Source organism: Somniosus microcephalus, chromosome 15 (genome assembly GCF_052327205.1).
Source record: "Somniosus microcephalus isolate GS21.2 chromosome 15, FLI_Smic_1.0, whole genome shotgun sequence".
NCBI lineage: Eukaryota > Metazoa > Chordata > Chondrichthyes > Squaliformes > Somniosidae > Somniosus > Somniosus microcephalus.
Genome location: NC_141001.1, coordinates 68,385,888 through 68,402,395, shown reverse-complemented (window position 1 = coordinate 68,402,395; position 16,508 = coordinate 68,385,888). Strand labels below are relative to the sequence as shown.

At 45.4% G+C, this 16,508-nt stretch overlaps 1 protein-coding gene and 1 long non-coding RNA gene across 2 annotated transcripts in view; both read left to right on the top strand.

The window, feature by feature from the left end:
• Positions 1–16,508, top strand: part of scube2 (signal peptide, CUB domain, EGF-like 2) — a 169,658-nt gene that overhangs the window by 108,148 nt on the left and 45,002 nt on the right. Inside the window, exons 15-16 of the mRNA XM_086008515.1 lie at positions 6,594–6,761; positions 7,293–7,508. Of these exons, the coding sequence (XP_085864641.1) occupies positions 6,594–6,761; positions 7,293–7,508 (384 nt within the window). The remainder of the gene's footprint in view (positions 1–6,593; positions 6,762–7,292; positions 7,509–16,508) is intronic.
• LOC147107006 (uncharacterized) lies at positions 122–5,478 on the top strand. Its single transcript, XR_015081002.1, has 2 exons — positions 122–209; positions 5,356–5,478. It is a non-coding gene; the product is annotated as an uncharacterized LOC147107006 (long non-coding RNA).

Genomic DNA, 16,508 nt, shown 5'->3' with positions numbered 1-16,508 from the left:
AAATATGTGTAAATATAAATGTCAAGGATCTCCTATTGGTCTTAATTTACAAAGTTGTTACTCTTGAAGAGAGTTTTATCAATTGAACTAATTTTTCTTTAATGTGCTGTATTTGGCAGAGTCTGAAGATTCTTACACAATTAGATGTGGCGTGTCTTCTGAATGCCAACACTTCGGTCACAACATAAAAAATGTTACACATTGTTCAGGTAAGTAAAAGGAGGATTTCCATGTGGTTAACATTTGTTCCTTTGAAGACATATTTTGGCATTGCATTTTATAAGGTTTGACTGATGATTGCTGAGAATTTCCTCAGTGGATCTCCCAATCGGCTGCCGTAGCTTCGGTGGAAGAGCGGCAGAAACCCCAGATACATCTTATAAATAATGTTATATTTGGATTTGGCAGTGAGGGGACAAGAAAATTGGTTTTACATTGCTTTTAAATTTGAGATTAAACATATTTCGAAGTAGCTACCTGAAGGTCAGTGATCTGATTTTTTTTTCACTGTTTGAACATCTGTTTTTGTGTCTAGCACCTTTAAAAGTGTCAGACTTTGTTACAGATACAAAACAAACCTTTAAAAAAACAAGAAAGCCTGTCATTTCAGGCTAGGTTCTTCTAATTTACATTGTAATTTACAAGTAGCAGCTATTGACCTGCAGAATTTACAAACAGGTACAATGACATGATTTACCTCATTGGCTCACTTCCTCACAGGAGTACTTGAGCAGAGGTTGTAAAGGGTTAAATGCAGGTTAAATGCAGCTCCATCTTGGCAGCTAAATATTGCAGTTGTGCTCCAGAGTATCCGTGAGCAATGCCATGGGAGATCTGCGAGTCTATTGATTCGATCCTACTCTGACGTTTTCGAAGCGACTTAGAATTAGTAATAGATTTATTAATGTTCTAATATTTTTATCTGAAAATTTTCTCCAACCTTTTAATAATGGATTTTAATTGGAGTGTTAGTATTGCAGAGCAGTATAGTCCAATAGAAATCGCTGACTAGCCACAGGCATGGCTACAGCGAAACCATTTTAGCCACATGCACTAATTTTAGCACAAAACGCCGTACACACAATACGGATAAAAATACTTCACCTGCGTATTTACTTAAACATCTACTACAATTTGGTGTGAAACTTTGCAGTCTTTCTCTTTTACCAGAGTTTATAATTATGGCATGAGTTTATCATCACATCTTAGTGCAGCTTCTAGGTTTTTGTCTAGCAGTTGTAAGCGATACTTCGACTTCATCAGAGCGATTGTGGAGAAAATGTTGGCTCGCACACGAGACGCAGCAGATCCACCCTCTGTGCTCTCCATCCAGAACGGAGTTGGAAGCTGCTTGCTCTTTGCCATGACGTGCCCTTTTGGAGCTGCTTGTTGTTGGTTGTCGTTCTTCTGCTGGCCTGGAACGGTTATTCTGATTGGTCCCCTCTCCAAACAATGTTTGACATGAATCAGTCATTCATGAAAGAAAGACTTATGAAGTAATACTGAGCGGCCTGCGGGTGGCGCTGTCCAGGGAGAGTATAAATACTCTAGCACGGGCCCACCCGCAGGCCGCTCAGTATTATTTCATAAGTCTTTCTTTCATGAATGACTGATTCATGTCAATGTTGCTGGTGTTTCCTGGTGCACAAGTCTGACGTTTTCACCCGTATCACACCCTATTTTAGCAGATAGCCAACAAGCAGTAACCATGGAAGTGAAGCACACACAACGTTAAAAACTACTTGCACACTCTGCTTTTTGTCTTACCATTTTACCCACACACGTGCAATAAGGTTAAACTTTACATGCATACACTGCGTGAATATGAGTATTGAGATCATATGCACAACGACAGCATCTCTTACTTATTTTTTTATTTACAAATCGAAAATGCTGTTAGCCAAATCTGGATTTCCAATTAGCCACATGTGGCTAAGGCTATCATGGAAAGTAAGCTAAAATACCAGAATTAGAGCACAGCTATGCTATGATGAGAGGTTTACATATCGGTGAGACCTGTAAAATTTAGAATTGCGACTTGTTAAACATCTGTTTAGTAGAACAACCAACTGACAGTATTGGTGTTGCAGCGCTAACCAAATCAGAGTCTCCTTCTACAAACTAGTCTGAATGAGCTTTGCTCGACGTACAGCACAGGCACAATTTAGGTCTCAAATCTTCATTTCTGACTTGTGATCGTTGCAGCTCAGATGTGAGGCTGACTAATAAAAACGTTTAACAGCTAATAACTTAAGTCACATGCATTTTAATATTGGGCCTGAATTTGCGGTCAGAGGCTTCCCGCGGTCCCAGCGGTTCGGACACTTGCGCTCCTGGGCCTCTGCACGTATACCTCGCAGGCGCCCCTGGGATCACGTGGGCCGGCTCAACCAATCAAAAAGGGGGATCCCCATTATGCTTATAGCGATTCCATTTACGTACGGAATCCCTATGAGCATGAATAGGAGTCCCTAAAAAACCCAATTACACACCAGTTAAATAAAAATAAATCATTACCTGTTCAAAATTAATTAAAATACAATTTAATTAAAAAATTTTAACGTTTTTAAATGGGCTAAAAATAACCTAAACTAATTTGAAAGTTTTTTTAATGTTTATTTAAACTCTTACGCTGGTAAAAGAAGGCCGTACACCTGCTTTTACCAGGCCCAAGAGTTTCACGGGCATTCACTGGGCAGTAGTTGGGCAAATAGCCCAACCCTGCACCAGCGAATGTCCATTTCCCGGGGATGCAGTGAATCTGTCGAGCTAAAACTTGACAGACCGCAAGTTCCGGGTTTTCGCACATGCGCATCGCACGCGGAAACCCGGAACTTGCGGGGCACTCACCGCCTACGCAGTCATAGGCCACGGAAAATCCGGGCCATTGTATCTGAAGTGTGTCTTGCATGACCCCAGCTGTCAGATGCTAATGATTAATTTGCCTTTGAGATTACAAAGAGAAAAATTATCTCTTTACAATTCAGAAAAGTATGCAAACCAGTAGAAATATTTTCAGATAGCGAAGTTATCGACTTCATCAGAGCGATTGCTGAGAAAATGTTGGCTCGCACACAAGACGCAGCCGATCCACCCTCCTGGATTGTCAAATTGTCACAAAAACAGACACATTAGAGTCTGCACATTATTTTGCACATTAGAGTCTGTCAATTAGCTATAATCCTATATGAATGTTCAGGATAACATACCATTGCTTAAGTAATGAAATTGTTTTTTTCATAATTGAGAAAATTGTTAATTTTCAAACTTTAAATGCAAAATGTAATCTTTTATTTTTTGCGACTCCAAAGAATGTTGCATTTAGAAATCTATTTTTGTGCTTTGGTTGACTCTTTTTGTTTCTTCTCTCTTATCTACAAACACAGATCTTTGATATAAAATACTGTCAAAGATAATTGGCACAGGAGTGTTTGTTAAAAATTGCTGGCTGCCACCAGTATCTCTCTTAAATGCACATTCTTCATATGTGCACCTAGGCAGGTTATTTGACCAGGGGACCAGAGTCTGATCTTGTCCTGTCCTCAACCAGCATCCAAATATACACACTTTCCAGCGGGTGTCACTGGACAGTGACCAGGAGCAGGAACCCTCGCTAATTTTTATTCTCCCGCTCCTAGCCTAGGAACACTGAGGCCAATTGTAGCACCCTGTGGAAACGCTGTCTGAAATTAGATAATTCAGCACAGATCAGGGATAGGACACAGCATATTGGCCCAGATTTTGTAGTCAGCGGCAAACGAACAGCACTCGCTGTTCATTACACTGACATTTGCCCACAGACTTTCTGTGGGCTTTTGCACTGGAACTTGCGGTGATTAGAAATCGGAAACAGCACGGCGCTCTCTAGAGGGGATCTCGGACCTGTGAGAACAGGGCAAGCAACTGTGTATCTCCTTAACCAATCGGATTGAAGAATCCTTACTGAGGCGCGTAGTCTAAACTAGGAAGTGTAAGTTAGAATATTTAATTCAATGCCAAATAATGTACAGAAAGCAAAATAGAGAGGGAAAGAAAGATGGGATTAAGAGATAGAAGAGACAGAAAGGAAAAGTTTAAAAAAAAGATTTTATTTTTAATTTTTTTTTAACTCCAACAATAATTAAAATCTGAAAAATTGAGACTCCACAATTTTAAAAGTAAAATTTCAGTGCCAGAGAGGTTGTTTGGCAGTAATTAAGACTTATCACGCCGTTAAAAATTCACTTACACTTGAAAGGACAAGCCCTAACTTTTTCTGGTGTGTTTAGTGGGTAAGTACCGCAAATTCACGCCCTTCCATGTATGTGAATGTCGAGTCTCTCGGTGAGATACCATTATAGCAAACCTTCTGGAGGAGCAGGGCAACTTGGACAGCAGTTTCCTGATTTCCGCATTTAACGGCGCATGTGCGTATTCTGGAAGTGCTGTCCAATTTACTCCTTAATAAGAACATAAGAAATAGGAGCAAGAGTAGGCCATACGGCCCCTTGAGCTTGCTTCGGTATTCAGTAAGATCATGGTTGAACTTTTACCTCAAATCCACTTTCCTGCCCTATCCCCATATCCCGTGATTCCCCATGATTCCAAAAATCTATCGCCCTCAGCCTTGAGTATACTCAACAACTGAGCATCCACAACCTTCTGAGTGAAGAAATTTCTCCTCTTCTCAGTCCTAAATGGTCGACCCCTTATCCTGAGACGACGCCTCCTAGTTCTAGACTCCCCAGCCAGGGGAAACAGCCTCTCGGCATCTACCCTGTCAAGCCCTCTCAGAATCTTATATGTTTCAAGGCGATCACCTCTCATTCTTCTAAACTCCAGAGAGTATAGGCCCAATCTCTCCTCATAGGACAACCCTGTCATCTCAGGAATCAGTCCAGTGAACCTTTGTTGCACTTCCTCTAAGGCAAGTACATCCTTCCTCAGGTACGGAGGCCAAAACTGTGCACAGTACTCCAGGTGTGGTCTCACCAAGGCCCTGTACAATTGCAGCAAGTCTTCCTTACTCTTGTACTCCAACCCCCTTGCAATAAAGGCCAACATACCATTTGCTCTCCTTATTGCTTGCAGTACCTGCATGTTAACTTAGCCTCACCGTTATTTCTACCGCAAAATCTGGAACATTAATTGCCTCAGTTACTTCATTATTTGAATGTTCTCAGACAATGAAGTAGTGCAAATAAGTATAAAACTTTTGATTTCCAGTGCAAACAAACACTTCATAAAATGAGTTCTGTAAGCATGAAGTTTTTCATTCCATATTCAGTGCTGCTGTTGTAGTGTGCTGTATAGTAAAATTTCTGTCAGTACTTACCTGAACAGCTTTTGAAGGAATGTTGCCCTTTTTCTTTCCAGGGTTGAATGCTACAAACCTGCCAACAGTAAAGACAACAGCAACTTTTAAAATCAACATGGGAAGATGTGAGTTAAGAGGAATCAAAGAGAAGCTTAAAAATAGTCTCAAGCAGGTCTCTTCAGGTACATAGATGCATTTCTAAGGAGCATGAGTCATCTTAGGCTGCTAGCTCAGCCTTTTGTTAAAAATCAAACCAGAAAATAATTGCTCAGAGTATTACTGCTCCATCTACACAATTTCTAATTTTGTCCCAAGCACAAAGAACGAAAAGATGAAATAGAAATAAGTTTTTCTTGACAGTGAGTCAAGAAAGTAATTAAAGCTGGAGCGTTTGTGGTGTTATTCTGTTCTCTGCAGCTGCTTACTTACAAAGTGAAATTAACCATGGCATGTCTTTCATCATTGCCCTTACTAATCATCCTTCAAATTAAAACTCACTTTACTCAAAACCAGATACAGTCATTTCTCACATATTTAGTTGTGCATATTACTCAGATAATAGCAGAACAGGAAGTTAATTAACATGTCACTTGAGTTTCTTGATGGCTCATTTGGCAGTAGTAGTAAGTAACAGCCATACGGGAGCGAAGGTTCCAGGTTTGTGCTGAGTTAGATGATCTCACCTGAGGTAAACTGGGGTACAACAATTGGCTTCAGCCTGCCTCAGTTAGGGAGGGGGTAAAAAAACTAGCTGGTTGTTTTGCTCCTGGTCGTCGCCCAGTGATCTCTTCTGGAAAGTACGTATGTAGACATTAGGTGAGGACAGGATCAGGCTTGGCTAATTTGCTTTGAGGGCAAATAGCTTGTCAACACTACGTGTCTAGGCTCATATATGAAGAAAGGCCGCTTTGGCAAGGTACTGGAAGGTGTCTGGCACCCTTGAGGGGAACCAAACCCAGCTGCTGTCAGCACCTATTTGTAATTATAATCCATAACCCAGTTAAATTCAGTGTACAATCTCCTCACCTCTCCGACTCCACCATGCATGACTAAAGCAAATTATATCAAAACTCATCTGTAAGCTAGTGATGATTTATGAGACATCTGTGTACCCAAAAATTATAATGTACATTTCTAAATACCTACCTAAACGTACTGACAGCATAAATCCATCACAGACAATTATTTTGCACTTCCTCCAAACCAATCCGCCATGCTTAAGTATGGATCGGATAATAAATTAAAATCCTTTCCTCTTACTAATCATGCACTCTTTTGCCTTTATTTCAATACACAGAAAAACTTAATTTTCCGAGTACAAAGAACTGTCAGCTGAACTTTGTAAACGTGAAGTGCAGCTCCTCCAAGAAAAGTCATGACCATTGGAATCACAAGGCAATGAGAAACGAGGGATCAATCATTTCTGCTGTATTTGAGGTTGAAATGAAACCAGAGGAGGTGACAGGTTGGTTTGAAGAATTCAGAAGGTGCATTTACATATTTCTTCTTGTGAGCTTTATTTATTTTCTCTCATCTCTCTTCCCTTTTGTCTGTTCTTCTTAACAAAAGTATCTCCTGTTTTTAGAAGTCAGTGCTTTTTTGGTTGGGAGAGATGTGGCTTTCAACTTGGAAGAAGCTGAACCCAAAAAACTAAAATTCATTTAACAATTGATCATGTATTCTATCAGGCTAAATAAAGACTTCATATGTACAATATTTGGATGCAATATAAAAAAAAATTAGATGAAGACCATTCATTTACCTTCACACATCTGAAGGAAACCTCTCCACTCCCATGTTGTGTACAACTGATTTCTATGGTGCTGGTTGGCCTGTACTTTTTTGTATTTTGAATGAATTGGTGATGTAAGTAAAGCATGTTTATATTGTCAGTGGTATGGTGGTGAATTGGTGCTTTCCTCTCGAGGTTCTCAAGAGATTCTGTCCAGTAGACTGTTATTATTTCATGTACTGTAATTGTATAATTGGCTCTCTTGTTTTCTTGTAGAAACCTGTGATTTTGGGTGCATACGAAGGAAGACTGAGAAAAGGCTTCGAAAAACAACAAGAACACTGAGGAAATCAATCAACAGGGAACAGTTCTACCTGCGTGTAGCTGGAACTGACTATGAGGTGACTAAGAAAACAGCCAAAGCTGTGGATTTACAGGAGCCATGTGGAACTGGCCAGGTTCTTCAGAACAACAGATGTGGTGGGTACAAAACTCTAAGGCCTGGTTTTTCTGCTTCTGCATAAGAACATAAGAAGTAGGAGCAGGAGTAGGCCATACGGCCCCTCGGGCCTGTTCCGCCATTCAATAGGATCATGGCTGATCCAAAGCTAGACTCATGTCCACTTCCCTGCCCTCTCCCCGTAACCCCTAATTCCCTTATCTGCTAGGAAACTGTCTATCTCCATTTTAAATTTATTTAATGTTGCACCTTCCGCAGCTCTCTGGGGTAGCAAATTCCATAGATTTACTACCCTCTGAGTGAAGAAGTTTCTCCTCATCTCAGTTTTGAAAGGGCAGCCCCTTATTCTTAGATTATGCCCCCTAGTTCTAGTCTCACCCATCAGTGGAAACATCCTCACCGCATCCACCCGATCAAGCCCCCTCACAATCTTATATGTTTCGATAAGATCGCCTCTCATTCTTCTGAACTCCAATGAGTAGAGTCCCAACCTACTCAACCTTTCCTCATACGTCAACCCCCTCATCTCCAGAATCAACCAAGTGAACCTTCTCTGAACCGCCTCGAGAGCAAGTATATCTTTTCTTAAATATGGAAACCAAAACTGCACGCAGTATTCCAGGTGTGACCTCACCAATACCCTGTATAACTGCAGCAAGACTTCCCTGTTTTTATACTCCATCCCCCTCGCAATAAAAGCCAAGATTCCATTGGCCTTCCTGATCACCTGCTGCACCTGCATACTAACTTTTTGTGTTTCATGCACCAGGACCCCCAGATCCCTTTGTACTGTAGCACTTTGCAGTTTCTCTCCATTTAGATAATAACTTGCTCTTTGATTTTTTCTGCCAAAGTGCATAACCTCACACTTTCCAACATTATATTGCATCTGCCAAATCTCTGCCCACTCACTTAGCCTGTCTATGTCCTTTTGCAGGTTTTTTATGTCCTCCTCACTCACTGCTTTCCCTCCCATCTTTGTATCGTCGGCAAACTTGGATATGTTGCACTCGGTCCCTTCCTCCAAATCGTTAATATAGATTGTGAAGAGTTGGGTCCCAGCACTGACCCCTGCGGAACACCACTAGTTACTGATTGCCAGCCCGAGAATGAACCATTTATCCCAACTCTTTGTTTTCTGTTAGATAGCCAATCTTCCACCATGCCAGTATATTACCCCCAATCCCGTGATTTCTTATCTTGATCAGTAATCTTTTGAGTGGAACCTTGTCAAATGCCTTTTGGAAGTCCAAATACACTACATCCACTGGTTCCCCTTTATCCACCCTGTATGTTACATCCTCAAAGAATTCAAGCAAATTTGTCAAACATGACTTCCCCTTCATAAAACCATGCTGATTCTGTCCTATTTAATTATGTTTATCCAAATGCTCTGTTACTGTTTCCTTAATAATGGACTCCAACATTTTGCCAACCACAGATGTTAGGCTAACTGGTCTATAGTTTCCAGCTTTTTGTCTACTTCCCTTCTTAAATAAGGGTCTTACGTTAGCAGTTTTCCAATCTGCCGGGACCTTTCCTGAGTCCAGGGAGTTCTGGAAAATAATCACCAATGCATCCACAATCCCTACTGCCACTTCTCTCAAGACCCTAGGATGTAGGCCATCAGGTCCGGGGGATTTATCCGCCTTAAGTCCCATTATTTTACTGAGTACCATCTCCTTAGTGATTTTAATCGTGTTTAGCTCCTCCCCCCCATAGCCCCCTGTTTGTCCAGTGTTGGGATATTTTTAGTGTCCTCTACTGTAAAGACTGATACAAAATATTTGTTCAGCGTCTTTGCCATCTCCATGTTCCCCACCACTAGTTTCCTGGTCCCATCCTCTAAGGGACCAACGTTCACTTTAGCCACCCTTTTTCTTTTTATATAGCTGTAGAAACTCTTGCTATCTGTTTTTATATTTTTTGCTAGTTTACTTTCATAATCTATCTTCCCTTTCTTAATTAATCTTTTAGTTATTGTTTGCTGGCTTTTAAATGCTTCCCAATCTTCTATCCTCCCACTAGATTTGGCTACTTTATATGCCCTTGTTTTCAGTCGGATACTATCCTTTATTACTTTACTAAGCCACGGATAGCTGTCTTTTATTTATTCCCCTTTTCCCTCAGTGGAATATATTTATCTTGAAAGATGTGAAATATCTCCTTGAATGTAGACCACTGCTCTTGTACCGTCTTACACTTTAATCTGTTTTCCCAGTCCACTTTAGTCAATTCTACTCTCATACCTTCATAGTCTCCTTTATTTAAGCTCAGTATGCTGGTTTGAGATCCAACTCTCTCATCCTCAAACTGCCACTCCACAATTTTTTGTCCACTCATTAAAAAGGCTAGAAATTCATGGCCTGGTCAGCACAGAGCAGAATAACCTGGTCTAAGATTCACAATATAACTGAAGTCGCTTTTTGAAATATTGAAGTGTTATCACTGTCACTAAACCAAGCAATGCTCAGAATTATGGCTGTTTTGACTATTATATTCTGTCTTTATGTATTTACTGTTTTAATCAACTTTAACTCATGTATGGAATAATTATGAAATTTTTATATGAAGCTCATTTGGACCATTTACCAAACAGCTTATATTTATGAATTGTGTACACAAAGTCAGCTTTGCATTATAGACCACACTTTGCTGTAGCAGGGCATCTAATGGCATTTGCTGTTAGTTAGCCTTGCTCTTGCAAGTTTAGGTTTTAAAATTTTGTGTGTGGCAAGTTGCTGAAAGTGCGAGCTGATAACTGCGCAGCGAGGGAAACCGAGCATCTGGGACCCGAGTGAACAGGCCACACAACTGTGTAATCTGCGAAACCAATCAAAGTGAAGGATTGCGAAATTAACAAGAACTGTAAGGAAGTGTAAATTAGAATGTGTGAATTCAATGTCAAATCAGGTACAGAAAGTGAAATAAAGAGAGGGAAAGAAAGATTAGATTAAGAGAGACGAAAAGTAAAAGAATTTTTTTTTAATTTTACATTTTTAAAATATCCAATAACAATTAAAACCTTGTAAGAATCGTCAGATCCCTAGCTGAAATACTGAGGTCGAGTCAGTCCGATAATTAAACAAAGTTTAATGTAAACTAAAGAACAAACAATGGAATGCAGGAGAAACAATCAACAGGTCTTTTCTTAAGGCTGGCTTCACAAGGTCTGACCTGGGAACCTCCCCGCCTGACGTCATCACGTTTCCCGCCGTTCGGGACGTCACGTGACCAACGTGATGACGTCATCGCGCTGGTTCTGGAACTTACCGAGAACGGGTTATTAACAAACATAGGTGCTGTAGCACTCTGTTAAAGGCAGTTATATAGTCATACAGGAGTCCCTCGGTGGCTTTGCCACATGCGCCCCCCCAGAAGTGTCTTTAACCACAAAAGTCAATCACAGAGGAGGTCGGACAAGCCTGTTCGAAGGACTCCGATATTCCCGGAGAGAAATGGGCTGGGCAGACGATGAGCTGGCCTGCGGAACAGTCCGGTCAGGTGTGGCGGCAGCGGGCGGCCGCCCACGACGCGGTGGCAGCGGGCTGCCTCGACCGGTCGCTCGAGTTCCAGGTGTGCGGCCTTGAGGCGGTCCACGGAAATGTGGTCAGGCTTGCCCCCGACGTCCACTAAAAAAACTCTTGGCACCCGCCTGCAGTACCTGGAAAGGGCCTGTATATGGAGGTGTGAGAGGACTACGGTGGACGTCATGCCTGACAAAAACGAATTTAGCCTGCATAAGCTCCGGCGGAACGTGTGACGCGGGCAAACCGTGATGTGACGTCGGAATTGGCCTAAAAGATTGAGCTGCATCCCGGTGGGCCTCCAGTTCGGCTGCCGACCAAGGTCGCGTTGGTGACGGGAGAAACTCACCTGGCACCCGGAGTGGCTGTCCATAAACCAGCTCGGCGGCCGATGCCTGCAGGTCCTCTTTGGGCGCTGTGCGTAACCCGAGCATCACCCAAGGCAGCCTGTCTATCCATGCGGCCCCCTGGAGGCTGGACCGCAGCGACGTCTTCAAGGACCGATGAAAGCGCTCACATAGTCCATTTGCCTGCGGATAGTAAGCCGTGGTCCGATGGAGCTTGGTGCCCAAACCCAAGGCTACGGCGTTTCACAGTGCAGACGGGAATTGCGGCCCGCGGTCCGACGAAATATCAGACGGAATGCCGAAACGTGCAACCCAGGAGGAAAGAAAAGCCTGGGCGACATCCGCGGAGGTGGTGGACGTCAAAGGAACGGCCTCCGGCCACCTGGTGGTACGGTCGACAATAGTCAAGAGATGTGTGAAACCCTGTGACGGCGGTAGTGGGCCAACGAGGTCGACATGGACGTGATCGAAACGCCGCTCCGGTACTTCGAAAACGGCTACGGGAGCTTTGACGTGCCGCTGCACCTTAGCCCGCTGGCACACGCCGCAGGTGTTTGCCCAGTCGCGGACATCCTTGCGCATCCTTCTCCAGACGAACTTGGACGCCAGTAGTTTTTGTGAAGCCCTCACGCCAGGGTGCGCAAGCCCGTGGATGGCATCGAAAACGTTCCTACGCCAGGACAGCAGAACGATCGGGCGGGGGTCCCCCAAGGAGACGTCGCAGAGCAATGAGGTGCCGGCCGAGTGGAAAAGCACATCTGCTGGCTGAAGGCAGGAGGAGTTGGTACGGAAAGCTTGTGTTTCCGGATCAGCCGCTTGGTCAGCAGCCATGAGTGAATAATCGAGTCCCAGCTGGACGGCCTGGACCGTCGCACACAAGAGGCAATCGGCGACCACGTTGTCCTTGCCGGCCACGTGCCGGATGTCGGTGGTGAACTCAGAAATAAAGGTGAGCTGTCGTTGCTGTCGAGCCGACCACGGCTCAGCCGTCTTGGCCATGGCAAACGTCAGGGGCTTGTGATCCACAAACGCGGTGAATTGGCGTCCCTCCAACAGAAAACGAAAATGGCGGATGGCTAGAAACGCCAACAACTCCCTGTCGAATGTGCTGTAGCTGCGTTCGTTATGACGCAATTGGCGACTAAAAAACGCCAGCGGTTGCCACGTCCCGTCGACCCATTGCTCCTGGACGGCGCCTACGGCGTAGTCTGAAGCGTCAGTCATAAGCGCGATGGTGGCGCCAGGCAGCGGGTGCGCCAACATCGTTGCATTTGCGAGAGCATCTTTAGTGTCCACAAAAGCGCAATCCATCTCTGGTGTCCAGACCACAGGTTCCTTCCCCGGTTTCCCTCTGAGTGCCTCGTAGAGTGGCCGCATAAGCTGCGCGGCCCGGGGAACAAACCGATGGTAAAAATTTACCATACCGAGGAACTCCTGGAGCGCTTTAACGGATTGTGGGCGTGGAAAAGCAGCAATCGCCTCCACCTTCGACCGAAGTGGCACTGCTCCTTCCGCAGTGATGCGGTGGCCCAAAAAGTCGATCTGTCGCAGCCCAAATTGGCATTTGGCCGGGTTAATTATGAGGCCATGCTGATGGAGGCGGCGAAAAAGGAGGCGCAGGTGGCTGAGATGTTCCTCTTTCGAAGTACTGGCGACCAGGATGTCATCGAGATACACAAACAGGAACTTAAGGCCCCGCAGCACTGAATCCATAAGGCGCTGGAACGCCTGCGCCGCATTCTTGAGCCCGAACGGCATTCGGAGGAATTCAAACAGTCCGAACGGGGTAATGACCGCCGTCTTCTGGATGTCCTGGGGGTGGACGGGCACTTGATGGTACCCCCGGACGAGGTCGATTTTGGAAAAAAACGAATTGCCCGTCAAATGTGCAGAGAAATCTTGGATGTACGGCATTGGGTACTGGTCGGGCGTCGTGACCTCATTGAGGCGCCGATAATCGCCGCAGGGCCGCCAACCACCGCCGGGCTTAGGGACGATATGAAGTGGTGAAGACCAGGGACTATCCAACCGGCGAACAATCCCCAGCCGCTCCATGGTGGCGAACTCCGCCTTCGCGGACTCGAGTTTACTGGGTTCCAGCTGCCGAGCCCGGGCATAGACCAGAGGGCCGGTTGTCGCGATGTGGTGCTCCACACCATGTTTAGCAGTCGTTGCCGAGAAGGTGGGCCGAGTTAGATCCGGAAATTCCCCGAGAAGGCGGGCGAAGTCGTCGGGCGCCGGCACGGTGCAGGAAACCGTGTGAGTCGCGCCTAAGCCCCGAAAGCACGGGATGGAGGCAAACGTGGCGGCGTGAATCAGACGGCGATTTCGTAAATCAACCAATAGGCCATTGGCACAGAAGAAGTCAGCGCTGAGGATTGCCTGTGCGATTTGGGCGGTGATAAACTCCCATAGGAAACGTTGCCCGCCGAAACACACCTGGATCCGCCGCTTCCCGAACGTACGAATAGCACTGCCGTTGGCGGCCTGGAGTGGAGAACCGCGCCTCCCGGCCCTGACGTCGAGGAGCGAAGCGGGGAGGATGCTGCACTGGGCGCCCGTGTCACACAAAAACCGCCGGCCTGAAATGGAGTCGGTGATATTAAGTAACTTCCCGGAATCTCCAACCGCCATCGTAGATGCGAAACCGACCTCGGGGTCGTTCTTCCGTTCACGTAGTCAGTGCTGTTGCTTTCTCGTTGCATTAGGCACGAAACTACAGGGAGGATGGCAGCATCTGGGTTTTGGGCCGAAACGGGCGTGATAGTAACAGAGACCGGATGGTGGAGGCGCCAAAGCGGGGTTCTTCGGGGCGGGACGCTTCGAGGTGGCGCAGTACTGCTGCATCACCGCATAAATAGTGTCGGCTTCGGCCGCAAGTGCTACACCGTCCGTAGCCTTCGACCTGGCGAGGGCTGCTTGCACCTGCTCGGGGAGCTGGCTCAGGAACAGTTCCCGAAACAGAAAACACTGCGGCTCAGAACCAAGGAGCGTGAGTATCTGGCTCATCAACTCAGACGGCTTGGCGTCGCCTAACCCGGGCAGTGTGAGTAAACGTCGCGCGCGCTCCGCTTTCGTGAGGCCGTAAAACCTGCGTTAGTCGCGCCTTAAGCGTATCGTACTTGTTATCCACGGGCGGGTTTTCCAGCAGGCTGATGATCCTCGAAGCCGTCGAGCTGTCCAGTGCGGAGACCACGTAAAGATAACGGGTCTGATCCAGCACGATGTTCCGAAGTTGGAACTGAGCCTCCGCTTGGACGAACCAGGAGGCCGCATGTTGTTCCCAAAATTGAGGGAGCTTCAAGGTCACTGCATCAACATCCATCGTGCTGCGTCGTGCTTCCTCCGCGAAAATCGTCCGCGAAGCTTCGGGGTCGCCACTGTAGGAATCGTCAGATCCCTAACTGAAACACTGAGGTCGAGTCAGTCCGATAATTAAACGAAGTTTAATGTAAACTAAAGAACAAACAATGGAATGCAGGAGAAACAATCAACAGGTCTTTTCTTAAGGCTGGCTTCACAAGGTCTGACCTGGGAACCTCCCAGCCTGACATGACGTCATCACGTTTCCTGCCATTCGGGACGTCACGTGACCAACGTGATGATGTCATCGCGCTGGTTCTGGAACTTACCGAGAACGGGTTATTTACAAACAGTAAACAAACATAGGTGCTGTAGCACTCTGTTAAAGGCAGTTATATAGTCATACAGGAGTCCCTTGGTGGCTTTGCCACAACCTGAAGGAATGAGATCTACACTTGTAATTGTTCACTTTCTGTGCCGGAGAGGTTTATTGACAGTAATTAACACTTATCATGTTGTTTAAAGGGCACTTCGACGGGAATGGGCAAGATTTAACTTTCTGTGGCACATTTAGTTTTTTATCTACTGCGCAAATACTGCAACTTCTTCATGACATTCAATGCATTTCTAGACACAAACAGCATCGAGGGGTATGGGGAGAGAGCGGGAATATGGTATTGAGATAGAGCATCAGCCATGATCATATTGAATGGCAGGGCAGGCTCGAAGGGCCGAATGGCCTACTCCTGCTCCTGTTTTTCTATGTTTCTATGTATCAGTGGTGAGTCAGACAGCGAGATGCTGTTTTGCACAGCTAACAGCAGAGTGGCGCAACTCGGATAGCAACTTTTGGATATTTGAGTTTAACTGCGCATCTGCTCCTCGCCTGAAGTTACTGTACAGTTTGCACATAAATAACGGCAAGGACCATTAGCCTCACTGTTATTTTGACAAGAAAATCTGGGCCAATATTTTTACAATTGGTGAAAAGTGAATGTTTTAATTTTTGGCATGAGATGTTCTACTGGCTTAAAAGGAACAGATTCAAACAAAGGTCTCTGTAAGCACAAGCAGAGGTTGCAATAATTTTTGAAAATGTAGATTTTAATTATTTCAGAAAATAATTTTGAATGTTTGAATTAAACCCCACATTCTGGCCGTGATTTCGCCTACCGAGGCAGGCTCAGTGCAGCCGAGGTAGGTGGCGGACGGTGACCCCGCTCCTGGTTCCATCCCACTGTGTGAGAAGAATTTTCCGTTGATAGGGCTTGTTAAGCCCGCCCTGCGAGGTTCCTGGCCAATTAAAAGGAGCGGGTCTGATGACGTCATTTGATAACGCCATCATCAGCCAGTTTCCTTAAAGGGGCCATGTCCGCATTCATTTTGACAGTTGTGCTGTCAGTGTTCTGCAGCATTGAAGTGCTGCAAACACTGACAAGCACTGCAAAAGGTGCACGTCAGCACCCAGGCTCTCCCATTACTCCCTCCATATGCTTATGGAGGGAGTCACAGCACGCAGGGAGGTTCTCTTCCCTTCCAATGAGCAGAAGAGACTGCCCCAGGACACCAACACAGCCTGGTTGCACATTGCACAGGAGGGCACAAGCAGGGATGTCATCAGGAGGATCAGGTTGCAGCGGTGCAAATGTTTCAATGATCTCAGTAGATCATGAAACATTACAGCAAAGCCACACTCAACCTCATCCTGCTGTGCCACTCATCACATCCCCATCACTCTGCCTTTCCTACCCTACTCCTGCACATCCTTATTCACACCAACTTACCTTGCACCTCCACCCATCCCTCTCTCTATCTACATCATCACATCCTCATCTCACTAGCC